This window comes from Typopeltis vanoorti, chromosome 9 (assembly GCF_054136105.1).
Source record: "Typopeltis vanoorti isolate ZY-2024b chromosome 9, IOZ_Tvanoo_1.0, whole genome shotgun sequence".
Lineage (NCBI taxonomy): Eukaryota > Metazoa > Arthropoda > Arachnida > Uropygi > Thelyphonidae > Typopeltis > Typopeltis vanoorti.
The window spans coordinates 2,035,108-2,061,349 of record NC_143557.1 but is presented as its reverse complement, the minus strand read 5'-3'; the positions used below and the strand labels follow the sequence as shown (position 1 = coordinate 2,061,349).

At 34.6% G+C, this 26,242-nt stretch overlaps 1 protein-coding gene across 9 annotated transcripts in view; it reads left to right on the top strand.

Annotated features, from left to right (window-relative positions):
• LOC150102845 (nuclear distribution protein nudE-like 1-B) overlaps positions 1-26,242 on the top strand; it is a 303,402-nt gene that overhangs the window by 101,017 nt on the left and 176,143 nt on the right. For all 9 annotated transcript variants that reach the window (XM_090398534.1, XM_090398535.1, XM_090398533.1 and 6 more), the window contains one exon: positions 4,293-4,446. In XM_090398534.1, coding sequence (XP_090254660.1) covers positions 4,293-4,446 — 154 coding nt within the window. The remainder of the gene's footprint in view (positions 1-4,292; positions 4,447-26,242) is intronic.

Below are 26,242 nucleotides of genomic sequence, written 5' to 3'. Positions count from 1 at the left end.
AATGAGACACTTTTAGTCAGTTCACTGAATTTATATAATGCAATTCCAATTTAGCCTACCCACAGAACTAATGTACTATGCATTTAATCTATAAATTTATTGTCCAGATTCATATACAGGCAACCCCCGGGTTATGGATAACCCGACTTACGATGTTCCTTACTTATGAACGAGCTCCCCCATAAGGATAATTAATAATTAAATTAGTAATTCTGGATCTAGTTTCTTCCGTGCATGTAAACAAACATGCATGGCATAAGCGGTTCGTTGACGCAGCATCTTTATACTGGCGGTTAGTCTCATTGTTTATACGGTCGCTTACGCACAGGATGACTTTCGTCTCCCCCATAAGGAAAATTAATAATTCGGAAACTAGTCTCTTATGTTCTGTTTGTTTGAATTAAAAGAAGGAGCACAATAGTTTCTTTCTGTAACATATTATTACAGTATGGGGGTATTATTATTATTATTACTACAGTATTACACTGTATTATTATTGCCAAATATGAGTTATTATACTATTATTATTATTACTGTGAAAAAGTATATGTGCTGTTCATCAGCTATCCGAGTTATATACAAATCCGGCCAAAAGGTATTCTCAGGAACGTATCTCGTTCGTAACCTGGGGACTGCCTGTATGTATATATCAGTGGCATCATGTGCCCATTTCGGTTGGGTGTGCTGTTGTGTGGCTTATGCAATCCAAACTACAAAATTTCATGTCAATTTGATCAATGATTGCATTTTTATCAATGTATGAAACTTTTAAGAGTGCATAGCACATCAGCGTTTATCTTAATTGGTCCAATGCAATTAATTGTAGGATAACTTTGAATAGTTTAATTTATCAATTAATTGTAACCAAATCTGCATAGAGCGCACAATGTGTTTGTTTTAAGATATATTAAATAATGAAGAAAAAAATAATGAAGGAGAATGCTATATTTGGTTGGTATATTTGAATAACTCGAAAGTGTAAATATAATAGTAAATTTGGAAGAGGAGAATGAGACTTGCCTCCTTCGACTAGTCATAAAATCTGTAAAAATTCTAGCAGAAAACTGGACATTCATTAGATCATCAGCGCTGTTTCCCATTGTAAATATGGGCAAAAAAAAGTTACAAATTTATGGAAAATTATATGTTAAAAGCTTGTCTATACTAAATATAAAAACTTTCCTACCACGTCAGTTCGCACTTCACACACGCAAAACAGATTCCACTCAGAAAAAAAAAAAAAAAAACCAGCTCGTGATAAATGATAATGTTCATTTGGATTGGTTGACACAATAACCAATTATAGCCACTGATTTCTAGGTGCTGTTATCTCAGCTCACACTACCTCACCTTATGGATGGTTTAAAACAACTAGAACTTTAAGAATTTTATCCGTTGCCCTATCTGCATGTCTGTTCACAGGGCCCGAAGGTGTCCATATTCATGACCGTATACCTGGGTTATTAAAGCGGATGTGATACAATGTTCACCCTTCGAAAAGTTTCCTTTCCATGAAGCATTAGTATATTGTTTAGTATTAGTTTAATTTTAATTAGGGGAGTCTTTAATGGGAGTTAATGTAAAAATATAATATCCATAAAATGGTTATTTCGAAATAACCATTTTATGGATATTATATTTTTTGTGCATCACGCACCTAGATATTATGTGCATCACACACCTAGCACACCCTGAATGTTCACTCCTTATATAGGTTATTTCACTTTGAATTCACTATATATCATCATCATCAAATTCCTGCCATGTACCCTCAAGGAGTGTACGGGATATCATAGTACTACACGAAAAATTTACATCATTACTAACTTCCTATCTACAATTTTCCTCCAAATCAGTCTGTTAAATGTCAAGGCTCCAATATTATCAGGTCTTATATTTCTGTCTTCTAAGGTACTTTTTACTGTATCAATCCACCTATATGTTGGTCTTCCTCTGGGTCTTTTTCCTGCCAATCTGGCAGGGAACACTTGTTTTGCTAATTTTTCTTCTCCCATTCTGTTTAAGTCACCATACCACCTGAGATTAGCTCTGCTAACGCATTCCCGGTTGCCGACAAGGTCAAGTTCTTTCCTAATATCCTCGTTTTTAATACGATATTGCCATTGATGCGATCAATGGCAATATCTCGGGACTCTCATATTTGTGGTCTCTAGTCTTTGGTCAAGTGTTTTATTTCTAACCCACCTCCTCAGATCAATAAGTTAAAATTGGTTTGAACACTGTCTTGTATACAGCTAATTTAGTGTTTTGACTAAATTCTTTCTTATTTCATATAAATTTATTCAGTTGACTTCCTAACCATACCAGCCTTGTTGATTCTGTTGTCTATTTCCGTATTTAATTTACCATCTTCGCTAAAAATATTGCCTAAATAACTGAAATGTTTGACTAGTTTCATAGGTTGTCCATTCACAATGCAGTTGATATTTTCAATGCTTCTACCTATTTTTATTGTCTTTGTCTTTTTATTGCTGACCTTCATGCCATATCTATTACAACAGTTATTCAGCTTAGTCAGGGAATCTTGCAGGCTTGTAGTGGATTTATTTAGAAGTATAACATCGCTCACATAAAGCAAACAGCAGAGATTAACATCTCCAATTTTGATATTAGGTTTAATACCACTTTCCTTCATAATGTGATCCATATAAATAATGAATAACAGAGGGGATAATGTACATCCTTGACTGAAACCAGATTTAACATTAAACCATCTTCCTGTACTTCCTTCGATACTAACTGCTGACTTATAAAGACTAAGTATTACTTGATATGATGCCACATTGACACCATATAACTGTAGAGTATTGAATATCTTTTCTCTTGGCACCTTGTCATATGCCTTTTCCAGGTCTACAAAACTTAAATACAGATCTTTGTTGTATTCCCATGATTTCTCAACTGTTTATTGTAAAGTAGAGATCTGATCTTGACAGTCTCTGTTTGGTGAATTCAGCTTGTTCTTCACCAAGCTTTTCTTCCACAATCCTTCTCAACTGTTTCTCAAGTATACTTCCATAAATCTTACTAGGAACACTCAGTAGAGAAATACCTCTGTAATTCTCACATTCAGTTTTATTCCCTTTTTTTTTTATATATGGGTATTATGAGAACTCTACTCCGATCATTCAGAATTTGTCCCTCTCTCCAAGCATTCTGAATTATGCAGTGCAGCCATTGGACTGTTATACCTCTGTACTTGAGCATTTCTTGTCGAATATCATCTGTTCCTCCTACCTTTCCATATTTCAAGCCTTTGATGGCTTTCTCTACTTCAAGAATTCAAGAAAAAATAGAGGTTGAGAACAGGAAGCAAACCTTGGAGATTCAGCCAGAGAGGTATGTTGGTGAAGTTGTCTGCAAGGAGAGAAAAATTAGAACTCCATGGTAGACACAGGAAGTTAAACAGGCAGTGAAGGAAAAGAAGAAAGCATATCAAAAATTCCTGGCGATTAACCAGTTTGTGCTCTTACAGAATATAGAGACAAATGTAACAAAACTAAACACTGTATAAAATTAGCTAAACAGAAGTTCATGGTAAGACTATGGTAAGAACATAGAAAATAAATGTCAAGAAGGTGGCAAGATATTCTGGAGGTTGTTGAAGAAGCTCAGAAATGGAGGAAAGAGTGCTGTAAAAGGAATTAGAGATGAAAAAAATTACATGAAAACTGCAGAAAAAGATATCCTAGAAATACGGAGTAATGAATTTGAAAAATTGCTAAATGAAACAAGCAGTGAGAGTATAGTTGTAAAAAACACTCAACAGGCATGCAGTCAGGAATACACATCCATTTCTCTACTTGAAGTAGAAATTCGGGCAGAAATTCTAATCCTGAGATGTAAACTCCTACTAAGATTCGAGGGATGACACCTGGTTTTTTCCCTTCCAGAGATTTATTATAAACCTCTTCAGCGTCTATCTAATGACATCTCCCCCCCACACACACACACTCACTAAGTAACATCAGGTTTCTCTAATATCATGCATGCATATGACAATGTGGATAGTATCATTTTTTAAATTTATGTAATGTGTTGATAAATACTGTAAGTTTGACAGTTTATGAGTCATCTGAATTATAAGGATTCAAATTCCAGCAAGTTTCTATTTTATTTAGAGTGCAAACATTTTTAATCATGCTTTTAGAATTTTTAGTAAAAATATTTCTATAAAACAACACTTAAATAACTATTAATATATATGACAAGCTTTCTAATTTAATAGTTTTGCTTTTTTTATTGTTTTTTTCACTGATTTTATTGATTAGGTTAAAAGAAAGTCAGCAAGAACTAGAAGAATTTCAGGAAAGTAGTCGAGAATTGGAAGCTGAATTAGAAGCACAGTTAGAACAAGCAGAAGGACGCAGTAAAGAGCTTCGCTCTCTTAGTAGCCGTTTGCAAGCTGAATGTGAAACTTTACAGGTATGTTTTATTATATTACATATATATACTGTAAACATAGGCAGTAAAAGGGTATTCTTTTCTTACATTTATTAGGTTTAGATAAATAAATTAGCAGAAGTTTTTTCCAACTTGCATATTGTATTAAATATGTTTACTCAACTTTTTGGAAATTATTTGTATTAAAAGGTAATAAATGAGAGTCCCTAAATTAATGTAACATTATTCAGTCAGAAATATTAGGCAAATGAGAAACCATCTGCATTATACAAAATAACATCATACTGAATAATGACACATGAATTGCCTCATAATTGTGACCTTCCCACATGAATCAGATCCTGTTTTGTGATTAAACTTGAATTTATGTATAGCTTTTTGTTTTAATCCACAGTATTTCATTTATTTAAAATGATATGCTCTGCATGTACTGATTCCTTGCTTTGCATGGTAAAGGAGTTTAATACAATATATGATATCTGTGAAATATAATATCTTTTGCCTTCAAGGTGATCAGATCATATTGAATTTTTTAGACATTTGTATACCTATTGTACCTCTTCACCTAACAGCTGTTAAATTGATGTGTTACCACAACTTCAGCTGACTCCCTCAGAATTCTTGACAATTCTGTCAATGTGACCAAAATGAAGGATGTCACTTTCAAGTTTAGCAGTGTTTCAAAAATATCATGATGTAAGAGAATCATTGTATTAGGATATGAAAATGAATTTTTTCAATTTTTAATGTGAATAGAACAGAGAGAGTTTTTAAGAAGTGTGAAAAACAAGATTTATGTATATTTGGCAAAAATGTTTCTGAGTTGTTTGTCTTCTCTCCTCTCTATGTGTGTCTTTGATATAAGCCAAAGTCATCATACCACAGTAATATTGAATTTTGGATGCATCTTCTGCGATTTCTATTTAGGGAATTCCCTTGAATAACAAATATTAGTTACCCTGTGAACTAAGGTAATGGTACTATAATTAAGAAAAACAAATATCTAAAATTGTTATATATAACACTTTGTAGTTCACAAAGTCTTTGGAGTAACCAAGAACCTCTATGTGTTTTCTCTTAACATCTAAGTACAATGAACTCTTACTATTGTTAATGTTTTCATAAAATGACAAACTGTTCCTTTATCACCTTTTTGTTTGTTGATGTGAGAATCACCTATAATAAGTATTTTTCCAGTAATTGACAAAACAAAGATTTTGAATAGTTGAGTAAATAGATGGAGACGTGTAGAAATAACCAAGCAGCACAGTTGGTCAAAGAACTGAGACCTAACAGTTGGACCTTTTTGATAATGGTACTGTGTGAAGCATATGAGTGCCAGCTGGTGATTTCATGCTTCCAGCATAAAGATATCACATTTATTAGGGTGCAGCATACAAGAGGTTTATGATCTATTATTGACCATCTAATTACAAAATGACAACATAGACACTGCCTTGTAAGGAATTTTGCAAGTATTGAGAGGTGCAGAATGTGGGCCACACTACCTGTTACTTGCTCAGATATTTGTGCCTGGAATGGATAAAAAAGGAGAAATGAGCAATGTGGGAACCAGCCTTCTTCAAGATGAGAGTTTAAAAGGACTATAAAAGTAGAATCAATCAGTGATTGAATGTGCATGACAATTGGAGTGCTAATAAAATCTATAATCTTTGTTGTATAATGAAACCTGTGGAGCATTCATGACTAAACATACACATTTAACCACAGTAGTAAGATTTTTAATAAGTAAATATTTTGCCCTAAGTATCATAGGACATCTTCAGTATAGTTAATTCAAACAATACTAGGAATTACATACAGTTAGGGAGTGCTTACAATGTAATCCCTCTGTGCATGCAGTAGTGTGTTGTAGAATTACATTAAAATGAGATCGTTGTCCTCATTGTCTGAGCAATTCAGGTATAGGCTTTTTATGTCCTGTTCCTGCTCTGCAGATGAAGTTGATCTTTCCATCTTAATCTTGGATGCCTGCAGTCTCTTCTTCCTATAGGTTTATATGCTAATTTGGGGATCCTATTATTACTCATCCTTTCTATGTGGTGTAGCCAATTTTGATGATATTCTTCTATTTCTTGTATGATGTTTTTTGTATCTAATCGTTCTCTTATTTCTGTGTTTTTCTTTTTATCTAACCTAGTGAGTCCCAGGAGAGGTCTTAGAAACTTCATCTGTGCTGCTTCTAGTCTTTGTTTGTTTCTTTGTTTTAGAATCCAAGTTTCGCTTCCAAATTTGAGAGATGGTTTGGAGGTCATGTTATGTAATCTTAATTGAGTTTCTTTAGTCATTTGTTTTCCAAAATTTCTTTAATTATGCCATTCATTCATTCTATTGTAAATTTGCAGTCTTGCTTCCAATTGTGAATCAGTGTTGTATTGCGAGATTATATTTCCCAAGTATTTGAATTCTGTAACTTGTTCTATTATTTTATTGTTAAGCATAATTCTGACTTTTTGAATGGTGTTTCCACACGTTGCCATAGCTTTTGTTTTGGTTTCAGAGATTTTCATTTTAAATTTTTTTGCTATTTCATTTAGAGGTTAGTTGCAATTTGGAGTTTATCTTCTGAATTTGAAATTAGTACTTGATCATCTGCATAAAGTATTGTATTTAGCTGTATATTATTTGTTAGTTTAACTCTATCTCTGACAGTTGTTTTCCATTCTTTTAGGATTCTGTTTATATAAATGTTGAATAGAGGATTGGGGGATAAGCCACAACCTTGTCTTACTCCTTTATTTATAGGTTCTGATAATGTTCCATTGGCAAATTTGATGCACATTTTTGTTTCTCTGTATAGACTTTTTATTACATTAATTAATTGAGGATGTATTTTATCATCTTGTAATATTCTCCAGAGTAAATTTCTGTTCATGTTATCATACGCCTTTTCATAGTCAATAAATAGAAGAAAAGTGGGCAGATTAAATTCTTTTCTTTTTTCTATGATCCGTTGCATTGTGAAAAAGGCATCTGTGCATCCTCTCCCTCTTCTAAGACCACACTGTTCTTCTTCTAAAGAATTTTCTGTATATTTAATTAAACTGTTCTTTAAAATATTTGCAAGTTTAGATGCTGTTATTAAGAGAGTATAATGTAACTTTCACATTTTTGTCCTTGGGACCTTTTTTGTGAATATTTATTACTGCTCCAGTTTCCCATTCTTTTGGGATCTTTTGATATTTCCAGATATTATTGAAGAGTTTAAATAGGTTTTCTTTTAAGTTATTGTCTGCATATTTAAAGAGCTCAATGCATATTCCATCCAGGCCTGGGCTATTTCTTGAATTTTTAAATTCATTTTCTAATTCTTCCATTGCTGTTTCTTTTGTACTTTCCTTTGTATTGATATCTTCAATTTTGTGAGTTTTGTCATTGTTTTTTATTTCTTGTTTTTCATTCCATGTTTTATGGAATGTTTTAATGTTTTATAGTGTTCTATCCAGTCTGCTTTGGAAATTAGATTATTTCTTAATTGGTCATTTTCTGCTGTTTGTAGTTGTCTAAAAATTTTAAAACCTATTCTTTATGGTCTAATGATTTAACATATTTACTGCAGTCTTCTCTGTGTATACTTCTGGAAAGCTTTCTGACTTCAGCCTGTAGTTTCTTATATTCTATATAGTCAGCAGTGTTTTTTACTCTGCAGATAGATTTTAAAAGCCTGTTTTTTCCTTTCGATTAATTCCTTTAAGTCATCATTTAAAGTTTTGAGTCACTTTTTCTTTTTCCTCGATTTATATCCTAAACTTTCTTCTGCTGCTTTTAGTATGGTTTCCTTTATATTTTTCCAGTCAGTTTCAATATTGTTTGCGGTTGGTTTTATTTTATCTCTTATTCTGCTTTTATATAAGTTTCTGATACTCTCCTGTTCTAGGAGTTGAATTTTAAACTGTTTATTAGATGTTGGTACATTATCTTTTTTTTTCTTTTGAAGTATGTGGTTCTTTTTATGAATTCAAATCTGCTTACAAACATGTGATCACTATCAGTGTCGCTTCCTCTAAAAACCCTTGTATCCTTGATATTATTATTTAGTTTGTTGTTAATAATAATGTAATCTATTATTGATTTAGTTCCTCTTGCTTCCCATGTGTACTTACGTATATTTTTATGCCTGAAGAAAGTATTGCTGATTTTTAGGCTGTTAAATATGCAGAAGTCTCTTAATAAAATTCCATTGTTATTGATTACTGATTCTCCCTCTGATCCAATACATCCTGTTATTGGGTTATTTCCCACTCTAGCTTTGAAATCTCCCATCTAGATTGTTGCTTCATTTTTATTTGTTTCATCAATACATTCCTGAAGTTTTCTGTAAAATTCTTCTGTCTCTTCCTCTTTTCCATGTACTGGTGCATAAATTCTGAAAATATTGAATGTTTGATTCATAATTTTCATTCTAACTTTGATTATTCTATCTTATACCCAAGTATAATCCTAAATTTTGTTTTTCCATTTTTTTATTAATCCAAATTGCAACTACAGATGAGGCCCATTTGTCTTCTGGAACTCCGGAGAAGATCATGACATAATCTTCCAGATGAGATCCCTTCTTTTTCTTTTTTGTCTCAGTTATTGCAGCTATATCAGTGTTTCTATTTTTTAGTTCTTGGTTTAGCTCATCAATTTTGGGTGTATTTCCACTGACATTCCGAGTAGCTATTTTTAATTTCTCAAAGAGGAGTTTCCTATCCATTAGCATGGTCAATTGCGATAAAATCCATCCTATTTTTCTTCTTCAGAGCTTTGTGAGTAATTGTAAATTTCCCCTGGATAGGCTACCAACCTTTCTCAGGGTGAGTTCGGTGTGGGGCTGCCACCTTAATGCCTCCAAACCTGCCTTTTGGGAGAGAAAGCAGACTGCATGAGATGGAAAAAACATAGTATAATAGGAAAGATTTACCCCTAGTTCTCCACTGCTCTAATAGCATTGTGGGGTGGGGGTGGGGGAATAGAAACAACAAGAAATAAAGAAGAGTAGGGACTGGTCTACAGATATATATTACATGAAGTAAGGCATGGTCCAGCATCAGGTGCCTCGGGTTTGCCGCTACCGTATACTCACTAAAGTGAGCCCTTGAGGTATTAAAATGAGATAACATATATAAATGTTATTTTACACAATTTAGAATGACAATTTCCCAGACTTTAGGGATAGTAAGAACTTCATTACGGTTCAAATTAGGTCTGTGATGTAGGGCTTCAGCACTTTCTTTATATAAACATGAATGTTTATATAAAGATCTATGTAGAAGTTTAGTCTTCTTCCGATGGATTCTATAGATTGGGTTTTCAATTCCGTGTTGTGTGAGGCCAGATTTCTGTAGTTTGATGAGACGGATATCGTCTCAATGTTCCGAAATGCGTTTGCTAATGGATCTACCTGTCTGTCCATAGTAGGACAATTTACAGGAGCATGGAACCTCGTACATGCCAGGTAGTATCAGAGGTGAGAGTTTGTCTTTAGGAGAAAATAACCAATTGTAGATTTGGTTGATTGGTTTGTAGGTAGCAGCCAATTTATATTGCTTCATAATTTTTGAATGACGTTCGGAGATGCCTTTGATATAAGGTATGGGAATCCTATGGGATTGTTCTTGTCTAGGTTGATGTGTGGGGAAGTAGCTGATGACTTTTTGAGTTGTTTTTGGATTGTATCCATTTTGTATGACTGTATTTTTGATTATTTCCAATTCTTGCTTTAAAAATTCTTTGGAGGAGCAGTGTCTGTGTGCTCTGGTTACTAATGATTTAATGATGCCAAATTTTTGAGATGGATGATGAGCTGAAGAATTGTGAATGTAGCATCCTGAAAAAATTGGCTGAAGAATACTTATAACCTATAACTATAAATAAAGGAGTAAGAGAAGGTTGTGGCTTATCCCAAATCGAGCACTGTCTGTGTGCTCTGGTTACTAATGATTTAATGATGCCAAATTTTTGAGATGGATGATGAGCTGAAGAATTGTGAATGTAGCATCCTGAAAAAATTGGCTGAAGAATACTTATAACCTATAACTATAAATAAAGGAGTAAGAGAAGGTTTGTGGCTTATCCCAAATCCTATTCAACATTTATATAAACAGAATCTTAAAAGAATGGAAAACAACTGTCAAAGGTGGAGTTAAACTAACAAATAATATACAGCTAAATACAATACTTTATGCAGATGATCAAGCACTAATTTCAAATTCAGAAGATAAACTCCAAATTGCAACTAACCATCTAAATGAAATAGCGAAAAAGTTTTAAATGAAAATCTCTAAAACAAAAACTATGGCAATGTGTGGAAACACCATTCAAAAAGTCAGAATTATGCTTAACAATAAAATAATATAACAAGTTACAGAATTCAAATACTTGGGAAATATAATCTCGCAATACATCACTGATCGACAATTGGAAGCAAGACTACAAATTTACAATAGAATTACTGGCATAACTAAAAGAAATTTTGGGAAACAAATGACTAAAGAAACTCAATTAAGATTACATAACATGACCTCCAAACCATCTCTCAAATTTGGAAGTGAAACTTGGATTCTTAAACAAAGACTAGAAGCAGCACAGATGAAGTTTTTAAGACCTCTCCTGGGACTCACTAGGTTAAATAAAAAGAAAAACACAGAAATAAGAAAATTATTAGATATAAAAAATATCATACAAGAAATAGAAGAATATCAGCAAAATTGGCTACACCACATAGAAAGGATGAGTAACAGTAGGATCCCCAAATTAGCATATAAATATAAACCTACAGGAAGAAGAGACTGCAGACATCCAAGATTAAGGTGGATAGATCAACTTCATATGCAAAAAAGATTCTTCGGAGGAGCAGAAGCTGTGTGCTCTGGTTACTAATGATTTAATGATGCCAAATTTTTGAGATGGATGATGAGCTGAAGAATTGTGAATGTAGCGTCCTGAAAAAATTTGCTGAAGAATCTTTAAACCAAGAATTTGAAATAATCAGAAATACAGTCATACAAAATGGATACAATCCAAAAACAACTCAAAAAATCATCAGCCACTTCCCCACACATCAACCTAGACAATAACAAACCTGTAGGATTCCCATACCTTATATCAAAGGCATCTCCGAACGTCATTCAAAAATTATGAAGAAATATAAATTCGCTGCTACCTACAAACCTATCAATCAAATCTACAATTGGTTACCTTCTCCTAAAGACAAACTCTAACCTCTAATGCTACCTGGTGTGTACGAGGTCCCATGCTCCTGTAAATTGTCCTACTATGGACAGACAGGTAGATCCATTAGCGAATGCATTTCAGAACATCGAGAGGATATCCGTCTCATCAAACCACAGAAATCTGGCCTTTCACAACACTGAATTGAAAATCCAAACCATAGAATCCATTGGAAGAAGACTAAACTTCTATATAGATCTTCATATAAACATGAACGTTTATATAAAGAAAGTGCTGAAGCCCTACGTCACAGACCAAATTTGAACCATAATGACATTCTTACTATCCCTAAAGTCTGGGAAATTGTCATCCTTAATTGTGTAAAATAATATTTATATATGTTATCTCATTTTAATGTAATTCTACAACACTCTACTGCATGCATAGAGGGATTCCATTGTAATCATGTGCCCTAACTGTATGTAATTCCTAGTATTGTTTGAATTAACGGTAGTGAAGATGTCCTATGATACTTAGGACAAAATATTTACTTATTAAAAATCTTACTACTGGTGTCACGTGTATGTTTAGTCAAAGTCTGTAATCGTATTAAAGAAGTCATTCATGAGACTGCTAAGGAAGTACATGGCTTTGAAAGAAATTTCAATCACATTAAGGTGTAGTGGATAAAAGAAGCTGTAGAGACCATCATCTAGGAAGGAAGCATATAAAGCTTGGCTTAATTTTGGAAGACAAAATGATCAGGAAAAGTATGAAGTTATTAAGAGGAAAGTGAACAAATTGTAAACAAAAATATGAGGGAGGATGTCGAATCAGAGTTTGCTTTGAGATTAATCACTCATTACAATATAACAGGTCAGCTGAGGCATGGTGGATTGATGAGGAAGATGAATATGAATGAATCGATCATTAGTTTGAGAATATGTAGAAGTTGCAGAGCAACTGTTAAGTGTGGGGATCTCCTATCATCTGAGCAGGGCTGCCCCATGGGTAATAGGTGCCGCCTTTGTTCAACGTTATATTTCAGCACCCCCAGAAAATATAATTTGCAAATTAAAATGAAATGGCACCCTCGTAACGAGGTGCCTTTGTGCAGGGCACAGCCTTTACACCTGCACGGGGCAGCCCTGCATCTGAGTTTGATATCCAAAGGTCTGAGGAAGGATGTGAGATGTCACTGACCCTGTTGAAGATCTACCTTGATCCAGTACTGGCACATTGGAATGCTTCATGTAGAGCTATGAGAGTTGAAATTTGAGGCATCATCACTCAATCACTGTTGTTTCCTGAAAGCAAGTGATAATTGTTTATGATTTATAATGAGGAAATTGGTTGATATTTACAGCATAGCTGACCTACATGTTAAATTTACCAACACAATATTTGGTCGTTGGTGAAGACAGAGACTTAGACCTCTTAATAGCTAAAGTCAAGCATTAGATCATTTCACATTCTTAGAATCTATTATTCGTTAGTTAAGAACATGTGAGAGATGTAGATGATCGTGTCAACCAAGCCTGTAATGTTAAACAATTGAATTGTGTGCTGTGGAGTCGAAACATTTGATAAGATACCAAGAAATTATATACATGCTTTAATCCTTTTTCCAAGTCTAAGCAAACAAAGTTTGCACCTGAAGTATTTTCAAGACTAGGGCAACTCGTATATAGAAGCCAATGATTTCACATCACCTGCCTTAGTATCCCATAATGCAAAGCACATATCCTTATGCACATGTATAATGCTACGCATTATGGGAAGGATTAAACCAAGTATATAATTTCTTGGTATCTTTATTTTGTAGTATGACCAAGTGGAAAAACTTCCAACAACTTCCACGAGTATTCTAATAATTAAGGTGTCACACCTTTTGGCTACTTGTATATGGAAAAATGACTTCACATCACTTACCTTAGTAGCCAATAATGCAAAGCATATATCGTTATGGGTATGTATAATACTAGGCATTATGGGAAGGGTCACTACCCAGACTGGTTTTAACCTTTATTGGGGTCTCATCAGTGGGAGCTACACCCAGAGGTGATACTAAGGTTAAAGTAATGAAGAAGTCATATTTCCATAAATGATTAGCCAAAAGGTGTCACACCATTTTATTAAAATACTTTGGATTAGAGATAGTTGTTGGAAATTTTTTCACTTGGTTATACTATAAATTAAAGATAATATCACCTCTGGGTTTCGCTCCCACTGATGAGACCTCAATAAAGATCAAAGCAGGTTTGGGTAGTGACCCTCTCTATAATGCATAGCATTATACATACTTGTAAGGATATGTGCTTTCCATTACTGGATACTAAGATACTAAGGCAAGTGATGTGAAATCATTAGCTTCAATATACGAGTTGTCCCAGTCTTGAAAATACTTCAGGTGCAAACTTTGTTTGCTTACACTTGGATAAAGGATTAAACCAAGTATATATAATTTTTTGGTTTCTTTAATTTATAGTATAACTAAGTGAAAAAACTTCAAATAGAATATATTGTGTTTAGGAGAGAAGGATGGACTTTGAATGTGAGGCACAAGAGTCATATAAGAGCACTGAAGATGAATGGCTTATGATGAATTAAGTGTATATATCTCATTTTCAAAGAGATTGGAACAAGACCATTATGGAGAGATTGAATTTATGAGGAAATATGATGGAATCTTGAAACGTCGAATCTTTAGAGTGGTATGGGCATGTTTAATGGATTACACAAAAGAATTAGCCCAAGAAAGTGATGAATTGTTCATCGCCAGGAAGATGGAAGAGAGGATGGCTTCAAACTACATGGAGAATAGCTGGAGGCGATGCAGGCCAGAGAGTTGCATTAAGGCTCCTGTGATGTCCATTCACAGTGGAGAATGGGATTACAAGGCAACTACTGAGCACCAGACACACCTTTAAAAGTAAAAGCAAGTTGCTGGGTATTCCATTAAATGATGATCAAATGCCTTTTCTCCTCTTCTAGGTGATAATGAGTAAAGGACTGTTGGTGCACTTCTGGGTAATTGGATATAGAAATTCTTTCATCATTTCACCAGTCTCAAAAGAATCCCTCCATAATGTCACTGACTTCCTTAACTGTTTAAACCAAACAATCCAATTCACATCAGAAGTAGAAAAAGATAGATACATTTCCTTCCTGCTTGTTTCATCTCAATTGAAGATCATAACAATCTTGCTTTTGAAGTATGCAGAAAGCAGTTCAATACAGGCTGGCATCTACATGCTAGTTGTTACCACCACCTGGCAGAGAAGTGAGGGATCATCAAAACTCTCAAGAAACAGTTATTATGATATCCACTATCTTAATTAAAAAAAAACAATTAAAAAAAGAAAAGAAATAATGTATATTAAAATATGAATGACATTCTTCTAAAAAAAGGTAAAAATTCAGAACAATCAAATGCATGGAAAGGCATGTTATTCTTCGCAGTACATATTATTTATTATCACGGTATTGATAACAACACAGAATGATAAGAAAATAATATTTATTAACATATTTGCTAGTATTTTGCTGTTATTATATCCAGCATCTTCAGTACACAAAAACAGTTTGTCACAGTGCATGAAACAATGGTATAACAGTGGGACTAGTTTTTAAAAAAAAATTGTAATGGACAAGGAACTGAAGTCCTAATTATGCACCATCAATGTTAGGAGGGAAGGAAAAAAATTCTTAAAATGACTGTATCCCAAATTTTTGGTGAATTTATGCAGCCAAACTTGTTGAGCTTTGGTGTATGTTTTAAAGCTTTTGTTGATTCCAGAAACAATCTGACTTATAATGACTTCTGTGTAGCACTTTTGCTTTCTTCCAATTGATTCTGTGTGAAGTGATATCCAAGGCATGGTCTGCTAGACTGATTTGTGTGCGTTTTCTATAAACAAAAACAGATAAGGAACTACCTGGAAGCTGTCTAATTAGTTTATCCATGAAGGGCAGACATTCATTAGCTTCCTGTTTGTTGTGTCGACTTTCTACTCATAAAACTATTCTTTAGTCATTGGGTCAGTTTCCCATTAAAATTCCATATGGGTATCACGTGGTACCTCTGAGGGACAATGGAATTTCCTCGAGATCGAGGCAACACCAGAGTATCAAAGTGTCTGAGATCTACCTCTCGTAAAACGCCAAGAAAATTTATATTTCGCTGCACCACTTAGCGCTATTAGATTAACAATATTATCAATCAAGAGGTGATCTCAGGACAGTACTTAAATGATACCTAGCAACTTTGCAGACGTGGCCAAACTTTACTTCTCTCTAGTCTCCCGCATAGGTTTGTATTATTTTTATAAGAGGTGCATCGGATTCCAGAAATCACAGATATTCTTAGTTAGATACAAAAGCAAGGTTTATTATATATCAAAAATATGTACATTCAATACTATTAGCTTAATTCCCATCTTAAGGGAGTTCCTGACAGTCAGGATAGAGTTAAAATATTACAATACTACAAATACTTATAACTGATTATGCTGTAATTCTCTAAAGTAAGAATCTTATTTATGCTCTTAAATACCTTAATCATGCATGATTATCTCAATCTTTCTATTTCTCAGTAGTTCTGTCAAACCACACAAGATAGCATTTATATCTTTTACAATCCCTTTATAAATGAACAATTTCTCACTCTAGACATATTCGTAACTTCCTGTAACATGTTAAGGAACTTTATCACAGTGGTAGACAGTAAGATTTAAGGCAACCCTCTCTAAAACAATAGCAACACAGTCTTAATCAAAATCATTAATGTTCCCTTTTCTGTTTTATCAACATGGCACATATCTCTCATTCACATTCAGTGAAATACAAATAAAGTCTACTTATCTGCCCTTTGGTTCTGTATCGCATGAATGGTCTACCGGAATCTGCCTCTCCTTAAATGAAATGACCATGTGTCATTTTCTATGGACTGCCATGCTTATTTCTTCCACGGAGATACGACCGCCGAGTTCCACTGCTGCCTTTATCGGAATCCTCCAGTATGGAGGCACTGCCACCCTTCACCACCGCGAGACGAACACTAGGAGATCCAGGAACAAAAAGCCTTTTTTCAGGGGTGCATGACCCTTATATTTCCCTCTTTTCTTTTATATTCCTTATATTTCTCGCATTTTGCGATGTCCAGCCAACACACTCATGTGGTCTTACCTCACGGCGTCCAACCTTCTCCGCTATTCCATGTGCGCTGACGTCACGCTGTTTGCTTGGGGCGAGCTGCTTCCTCGCATCACTGCTCCGTGTCCTTTGGACTTCACTCCCCCACCTCATGTTGAATTTGTGCTAACATTCTATATCTATTAATACATATTACTTTATAACTCTGCTAAAGGTTTACACTTCCATTATTGATTTTAACTCATTTGTGAGTGGTACTAAATACACACTTATTTAATTTCTCATTGTAAAATTTACTTGATATATTTACATAGCAATAATTTTATACTCAGAGACAATCACCTGTATTTATGTTCCTTTTTTTTGTTTGGAAATGCATGTTAGATTGTGATAAGATAGGAGTTCCTAAAATTCTACTATATCACAATCCAACATAGGTCTCCCCTTCCAATTAAAAATTTTCCAAAATTTTTTTACCTCTCAAGTGTTCCTCCTTACTGTTCTAAGGAGTGGAGGGGGGGGGGTCTCTTTTAATGGCATCTCATACCTTCATGTTGTGGGTTTCGTTTACTCTGGAAGTAACGTGTGCCCCCTGTAATAGTTTGCATTTTTACTTAGTCTACTATTATTATGATCTGTCTCCTTGGATTCCTCCCTCTCACTCACTTTGATTTTTGTTCCATCACCCCTCAACCTTTTAGAGGTGTTCAGTTTGTCAAAAAATTGTCTAGTGAATTGGAGGCATCTAGTCCTGTCAAGTTCCTTGCCACGATGGAGACTTAGTCTTCTTGATTTCTTCCCTTTATCTGTTCTGTCTCCATCCTCCTTTACCCTTCGTATAGTTGACCAAGGCTTGTTCACGAGTAGGTTCCCAGTATTCGGGTTCCTTTTATCAAAAGCACGTTCACTCAAGGGGTATACTCTAGTTCTGTGGTCCACTTTACCGTTATGCCGGGGTCTGAGGATATATCTAGTTTGTCTTGATACTTCACTTTCACTCTCATTGTTACAATGCTCTTCTCTGATTCTGGATGAGGTTCTCTCATTCAGGTATTCCCCCTCATTCATTTATATTTATATATAATTAAATTATATATATTAATATTTATATATAATAAAAAAAAGGAATATTTATATTCCTTTTTTTGTTTGGAAACGCATGTTAGATTGTGATAAGATAGGAGTTCCTAAAATTCCACTCTATCACAATCCTAAACTATTACATTGTAAAGTGGATTTTAGGGTTGGTTATTTAAATGCACTAAAAATGTATCCAATATGTTAACACTTCTTCCTATCTGTCCATAGTAACCGCTGTCACAAGACCAGGACACTTCATACACTCTTGGAAGTGATAAAGAAGCAAGTTTATCTTACGTGAATTAATGAGAGCTACCAATTTGACATAAGGTTTAAATACAGTGCATAGCTGATATTTATTGAGCACTCTAGATATCTTTTCAGATATACTTGAATGTATGGGATGGTAACAGTTTCATGATTTCTGGATTTCTGGGGAGTATTTATAATTTTTTCTGTCCTATGGAGATGATAGCCATTGGTTTAGAAGGTGTAATGTAAGTGAGTGAGTTCAGCAGTAAGAGCATTGTCACTAGAACAAATAGTTGTAGCTCTGTAAATTAGTGTTTTTAGGATACCTTACTATTGAGTTGGATGATGGTGTGACTTGTTTGTGCAAATATCTCCCTGTATGTGTGGGTTTTCTATAAACAAAAACAAATAAGGAACTACCTGGAAGCTGTCTGATTAGTTTATCCACGAAGGGCAGACATTCATTGGCTTCCTGTTGCATTGTAAAGTGGATTTTTGGGTTGGCTATTTAAATGCACTAAAAATGTAGCCAATATGCCTGCAGTATGTGGCAAAATTGCAAACATATCTTTAACTAGCTTAGCGAAACCACTTGTTTGAGAGTGGCTGTATTCATAGCTAGCTTTTCCAAGTGTTCTATGTAGAAATTGGCTAAAGGGGAAGAAAGATCTTCTCTTTCCATGTAAAATAACCTGCATGTACTGCAAATATAAATAGTTCAAATATATCAGGGAGAAAATGTGACTTTAGTAAATCAAGGGTTTCAATTAATGGTACATTTTTAAATGTTCAAGTGATATCAAAATAATCATTATGTCTGAACCTTTTTAGGATATGGTTTTCTAAAACACTTTTTAGGTGAACAGAATTTTTAACAAAGGAGGGCAAATTATTTATGAGGTTGGCTAAGTAATTTATCTAAATGTTTAGCAAGTTTGTAAGTGGGACTGTTTATACCAGGGTTTCCCAAACTGTGTTCCACAGGAAGTACCTGGAATTTGTCATTTTAGTTTTCTAAGCATTTTTCATGAATAAATATTTTATAGTGGAAATATTCTGATGAGAATAATATTTGTGAATGTGTCGAAAAGCTCAGACCCAGAACGCCTAATAGCATCTGTGTATCTTTAATTTTCACACATCGAAACCTTTCAACGTTTGGGAAAAGGAATACCGCTGTTTATGACCTGTCATAAAAATTGCCTGCAAGTGGATTATAACAATGGGCGGCATATCCTCTTTTCTCAAAACTGAAGGAAATGACATCTGTGTAGCAAATGTCAGTGACCAAGCGGCATATTTTTAAACATGGGAATATTCATGAATTATCATTAATTTTCACACATCTAAATCTTTCAACAATCGGGAAAGAGAATACCGCTGTTTATGACCGATCATCAAAATTGCCTGCAAGCCCATTACAACAATGGGTGATGTATGCATCCTCTGTTCTCAAAACTGAACAAAATAACATCTGTGTTGGAAATGTTAGTGACCAATCAGCAGGGAAGTATAAAGAAAATTTTTCCACTGAAATTGAAGGTCAAGGTAGTCTGTATCCGGTTCTCAAATCTAGTAATACAGAATACTTTCTTCGCAAGTTCATATTGTAGGGTGAAAGTGCTTGTTTCAAAACCGTAGTGCCATGACTTTTTAAAAGTAATAGGCCTACAGATTTAAATTTTGATATGAATAAGAGACAGGGGACTTTGTTTAATGTGGGTATTAAGAAATCTCTTATTGAAGGTGTTTGTAATGCAATAGATAGTGAATCATCCTCCACCAGCCTACAAAGCGATCTCCAAGATGTACAAAAGGAGGGGAAGACTACCAGCACACAGGAGAAAAAGTCTGCATTCACTCGTAAGTACTTATAATAATAATATAAATTTTTGGTGATCAGAGTGGGATATGTCAATGAAAATCAGCACAAATTAATTTAATGATGTTTGTTTAATTGATGTTTAATTAATTATTAATTAATAATAATAATAATTACTTGACTCCCTCCAGGGAGTCCTAAAACTCATCGAGGGAGAGCACTTACTCTACAACTATCCATCTCCACCACTCAACTTCATCCATAAACCTCCTCATCTACACCAACGCCATCTACTGTCCACCATCACCACTATTGTTTTCACAGACAATCACAAACATCCATGCCCCACGGTAGGATTCGAACCCATAGCCTTTTGGCTGGAGAGCGGATACGCTAACCACTCGGCCAACTAGTCCGGCAATTTAATTAATAACAAAAATCAGCTAAATTAACATTTAGTTATTAATTAATACATTACAAAATAACCGAGGTGCTCCGTGAAAATTTCAGGATTTGTGAAGTGTTCCGTCGTCAGAAAAGTTTGGGACACCCTGGTTTATACTATACACAATAGGGCATAGGCAATTCACAAACAAGTGTACCTTGTTTGTGAATTTTAGGTGCTCCATTGTATAGTGGAGGAATTTTTTGAGGCTTCAGAGAAAGCAACTGACACAATGAAAAGGGAAAAGTTGGTCCTTGTTAGGGATCTAAATAGCAGAGTAGGAAATGATTGTCAGACATACAAAAATATTTTGGTAAAATTTGAAGAAAAGAGCAAAGCAAATAATAATGGCGTATACTGTTGGATTTCTGCTCAGTACATCGACTGGTTATTACTAGTACAATGTTTCAACATAAAAAGGTGCATAAATTTACATGGAGCGAAGAGGCAAGGAATAAGAAAAGTCTCATTGACTATGTTATTGTTGATAGTGATGTTTTCTCACTGGTACAGAACACTAGAGTGTGCAGAGGATTTGAAATTGGAAGTGATCATCATTTAGTCTTGGCAAGATAAAATTGAATTTCATATTGAAAAGAAGAACATGTAAGAAAGTTTTAGAGCGAATAAAAGTTGAGCAACTCTCAGATGTGAACTGTAGATTAAAAAACGCAAACATTATTCAAGAAAAAATGAAGAAGTTTGAGAACAGGAACCAAATCTTGGTGATTTAGTGGCAGACCCAGAGGAAAACATTGATTGATTCAACCAGAGAGGCATGTGGTGAGGTTGTCTACAATAATGGAAAAATCAGAACCCCTTGGTGGACAAAGGAAGTTATAGAGGCAATGAAGGAAAAGAAGAAAGCATATCAAAAGTTCCGCGAATGAGTCAGCTTGTGCTCTTAGAGAATACTGAGACATGTGTAAGAAAGCTAAACACTGTAAAAATTCTTTAACAAAAGTTATGGGAAGATTCTGGAAGTTGTTGAAAAAGCTGCAAATGGATGTAAAAGGAATCAGAGATGATAAAGGTGACATGAAAACTGGAGAAAAAGATATCTTGATGTATGGAGTAATTACTTTGAAAAATTGCTAAATTAAACAAGCAGTGATGACAGCACAGTGGTAAAAAACACTCAAAAGACATGCAATCAGGAATACATATCCATACTTGAAGTAGAAAAGCCATCAAACGCCTTGTGGAAAGGCAGCTGGAGTAGATGATATTTGACAAGAAATACTCAACTATGTAGGTATAAAAGTCTTACACTGGCTGCACGGCATAGTTCTGAAGGCCTGGACAGAGGGACAAATTCCATATCATTGGAGTAGAGCTTTCATAGTACCCATATATGAAAAAGGAAATAAAACTGAATGTGAAAAATACAGAGATATTTCTCTACTGAGTGTAACTGGTAAGATTTATGCAGGTATATTAGAGAAACGGTTGAGAAGGATTGTGGAAGGGAAGCTTGGTGAAGAACAAGCTGGATTCAGGCCAAATAGAGTCTGTCAGAATCAGAGTGTCACTTTACAACAAATATGGAAAAGGCATATGAAAAGGTGCCAAGAGAAAAGCTATTCAAAACACTACAGTTGTATGGTGTCAATGGGGAATTATATCAAGCAGTTCTTAGTCTTTATTTCAATTGTTCGTCAACAGTTAGAATTGAAGGAAGTAGAGGAAGACGGTTTAATATTAAGTCTGGTGTCAGGCAAGAATGTACATTATCCCCTTTGTTATTCATTATCTATACCAGTGCTTCCCAAACTTCTGGATGTCAGGGCTCCCTTTACAAAAATTAAAATATTTCACGGCCCCCCTCGAAAAAAAATCGTAATAGAGAGATATATTATTATAATATTTATGGTATTTATATTCAATACAAAATATACACAGCGAATGTTGCAAAAATCAAATGCATATATTACATTTTTTGCCTCTTACCGTTTGATTCTGAAGACGATGCGGGCTGTTCTGGTAAATTATGAAATACTGTCCTTTTTTTTTTTTTAAGTCTGTTTCTGCTTCTTCTGATTGTTTGCGGGAATTTTTTTATATTTTTTATCAACCACTTATCCATCTCAGGGTTAAATTTTTTAATGTAGAATAGATCAAATAATATCACCACTTACCGATACTGGCACACCACAGACTGATAACATGAAATTAGTGAATATTACCTGAATAAGGGAATCCCCGGACCAGGAACATTTTTCTCTTTTGTGACTTTTCTCCCTTTACGGTAATTAAGCCGAATGCAAAATGGACAGCAAAGGCAGGTTATTGAAACGTGCATATGATTGGTGCAGTATTAACAAAGGATCGCACAACCGAAAGATAAAAGCGTAGCTGACAATTGAGTTGAAATGCTAACTCTCTTCAACTGAATTTCATATGTGAAACTGCTATAACATTCATTTTATATATATATATATATATATATATATATATTACTTAGTTTTAACACTTTTACAGCATAGTTTCTGTATGAGGGAACATGTGATTCATTAATTAGTATGTTTTTATCCCAGCTGTCTCTAATTGCCCTATTTGTTGAGAAATATATTACACAGACTCCTTATACCTTATTCATTGACATAATAAAAGTACTTATTTTTATTGCCTCTGTTAGGGAGGGCGTGTTGTTTACCACTGCAAGCGAGTTACTATCTCCCCACATGAACTTGTTTAAGCTTTTTTTCATGTATGAAGTATATGTGAAACTTTTATTGGTAACAGAAAATTAGCTTGGATGACAGTGATAATATAAAACGAGTTTTGATATGTATATAAAGTCAATATCAATAGTCCCTGATTAAGAACGTGTGATGAAAGAGACAGGAAGATTTGGAGCTTCCCTGGAGAGCATTCAAAGTAAATACAATTAACCACTGCTTTGAAATGAAACATATGAATAAGCAATATTTACTAATATTCATTAAGCGCCGAAATATGCAGGAAGCAAAGTTTGTGAGCCAACACACCAATGTGTGAATTTTTCCATTAAAATATAAAAAATAACAAAAAAGAAATAATAAATAATAAAAGTTAAATACATTTCTTTTAAAATAAAAAATCTACTTAGTCTTAAAACATTTTTAATTTGTTTTCATTATTTCACGCCCCCCCCCCCTCAACAAAACCTATGTCCCCAAGGGGGCTGCGGCCCACAGTTTGGGAAGCGCTGATCTATACGGATCACGTTATGAAGGGAAAGTGGTATTAAACCTGATATCAAAATTCATCATCATCATCATCAAATTCCTGCCATGTACCCTCAAGGGGTGTACAGGATATGACAGTACTACATGAAAAAATTACATCATTACTAACTTCCTATCTACAATTTTCCTCCATATCAGTCTGTTACTTGTCAAGACTCCAACATTATCAGATCGTATATTTCTATCGTCTAAGGCACCTTGTACCGTATCAATCCACCTATATCTTGGTCTTCCTCCGGGTCGTTTTCCTGCCAACCTGGCAGAGAACACCTGCTTTGCTAATCTTTCCTCTCCCATTCTATTTAAGTGACCATACCATCTGAGATTAGCTCTGCTAACGCATTCCTGGATGCTAACAATGTCAAGTTCTTTCCTAATATCCTCATTTTTAATATGATATTGCCATTGATGCCATCTGTTCACGCCTCTAATCTTTCTCAGGACTCTCATATCTGCGGTCTCTAGTCTTTGGTCAAGTGTTTTACTTCTGACCCAGCTCTCAGATCCATAAGTTAAAATTGGTTTGAACACAGTCTTGTATACAGCTAATTTAGTGTTCCGACTAATTTCTTTCTTATTCCATATGAATTTATTCAATTGACTTCCCACGATACCAGCTTTGCTGATTCTGTTGTCTATTTCTATATTTAGTTTACCATCTTCAGTAAAAATTGTGCCTAAGTAGCTGAAATGTTTTACTTGTTCCACAGGTTCTCCATTCACAACACAGTTGACATTTTCAATGATTCTGCCTATTTTCATTGTCTTTGTCTTTTTATTGCTGACCTTCATACCATATCTATTACAACAGCTATTCAATTTAGTCAGAGAATCTTGCAGACTTTTAGCGGATTTATTTAGAAGTATAACATCATCCGCATAAAGCAAAGAGCTGACATTAACATCTCCAATTTTGATATCATGTTTAATACCACTTTCCTTCATAATGTGATCCATATAGATAATGAATAACAGAGGGGATAATGTACATCCTTGTCTCTTACACCAGATTTAACATTAAACCATCTTCCTGTACTTCCTTCAATTCTAACTGCTGACTCACAACTCAAATAAAGACTAAGTATTGCTTGATATAATGCCCCATTGACACCATATAACTGCAGCGTATTGAATAGCTTCTCTCTTGGCACCTTGTCATATGCCTTTTCCAAATCGACAAAACTTAAATACAGATCTTTGTTATATTCCCATGCTTTCTCGACTATTTGTCGTAAAGTGAAGATCTGATCCTGACAGCCTCTATTTGGCCTGAATCCAGCTTGTTCTTCACCAAGCTTTTCTTCCACAATTCTTCTCAACCGTTTCTCAAGTATACTTGCATAGATCTTGCCAGGAACACTCAGTAGGGAAATACCTCTGTAATTCTCACATTCAGTTTTATTTCCCTTTTTATATATGGGTACTATGAGAGCTCTACTCCAATCATCGGGAATTCGTCCCTCTGTCCAGGCTTTCTGAACTATGCAGTGCAGCCACTGTAAGACTCTTATACCACCATACTTCAGCATTTCTGGTCGAATATCATCTACTCCTGCTGCCTTTCCACATTTCAAGCCTTTGATGGCTTTTTCTACTTCAAGTATGGATATGTATTCCTGACTGCATGCCTGGTCAGTGTTTTTTATCACTGTGCTGTCATCACTGCTTGTTTCATTTAGCAGTTTTTCAAAGTAATTACTCCATACTTCAAGGATATCTTTTTCTCCTGTTTTCATTTCACCTTTATCATCTCTAATTCCTTTTACAGCACTCTTTCCTCCATTCCTAAGCTTCTTCAACAACCTCCAGAATATTTTGCCACCTTCTTGATATTTATTTTTTATATTCTTGCCAAAGTCCTCCCATGACTTTTGTTTAGCTAGTTTTACACACTGTTTAGCTTTCTTACATTTGTCTCTGTATTCTGTAAGAGTAAAAGCTGACTTATTTGACAGGAACTTTTGATATGCTTTCTTCTTTTCCTTCACTGCCTCTTTAACTTCCTGTGTCCACCAGGGAGTTCTAATTTTTTTATCTTTGCACACAACCTCACCACATGCCTCTCTGGCAGAATCAATCAATGTTTCCTTCAGAGTTTGCCACTGAATCTCCAAGGTTTGATTCCTGTTCTCAAACTCTTTCATTTTCTTTTCAATAATATTTCTGTATTTTAGTCTACAGTTTACATCTGAGAGCTGCTCAACTTTTATTCGCTTTAAAACTTTCTTACATGTTATTCTTTTCAATATGAAATTCAATTTTATCCTGCTCAAGACTAAATAGTGATCACTTCCAATTTCAAATCCTCTGTACACTCTGGTGTCCTGCACCAGGGAGAAAACATCACTATCAACAATAACATAGTCAATGAGACTTTTCTTATTCCTAGCCTCTTCTCTCCATGTGAATTTGTGCACATTTTTATGTTGGAACATGGTGTTAGTAATAACCAGTCCATGTCCTGAGCAGAAATCCAACAGATATTTGCCATTATTATTAACTTTGCTCTTTTCTCCAAATTTTCCCAAAATATTTTTGTATGTCTCACAATCATTTCCTACTCTACTATTTAGATCCCCAACAAGGACCAACTTTTCCTTTTTCATTGTGTCAGTTGCTTTTTCTAAAGCCTCAAAAAATTCCTCCACTTCTACCTTA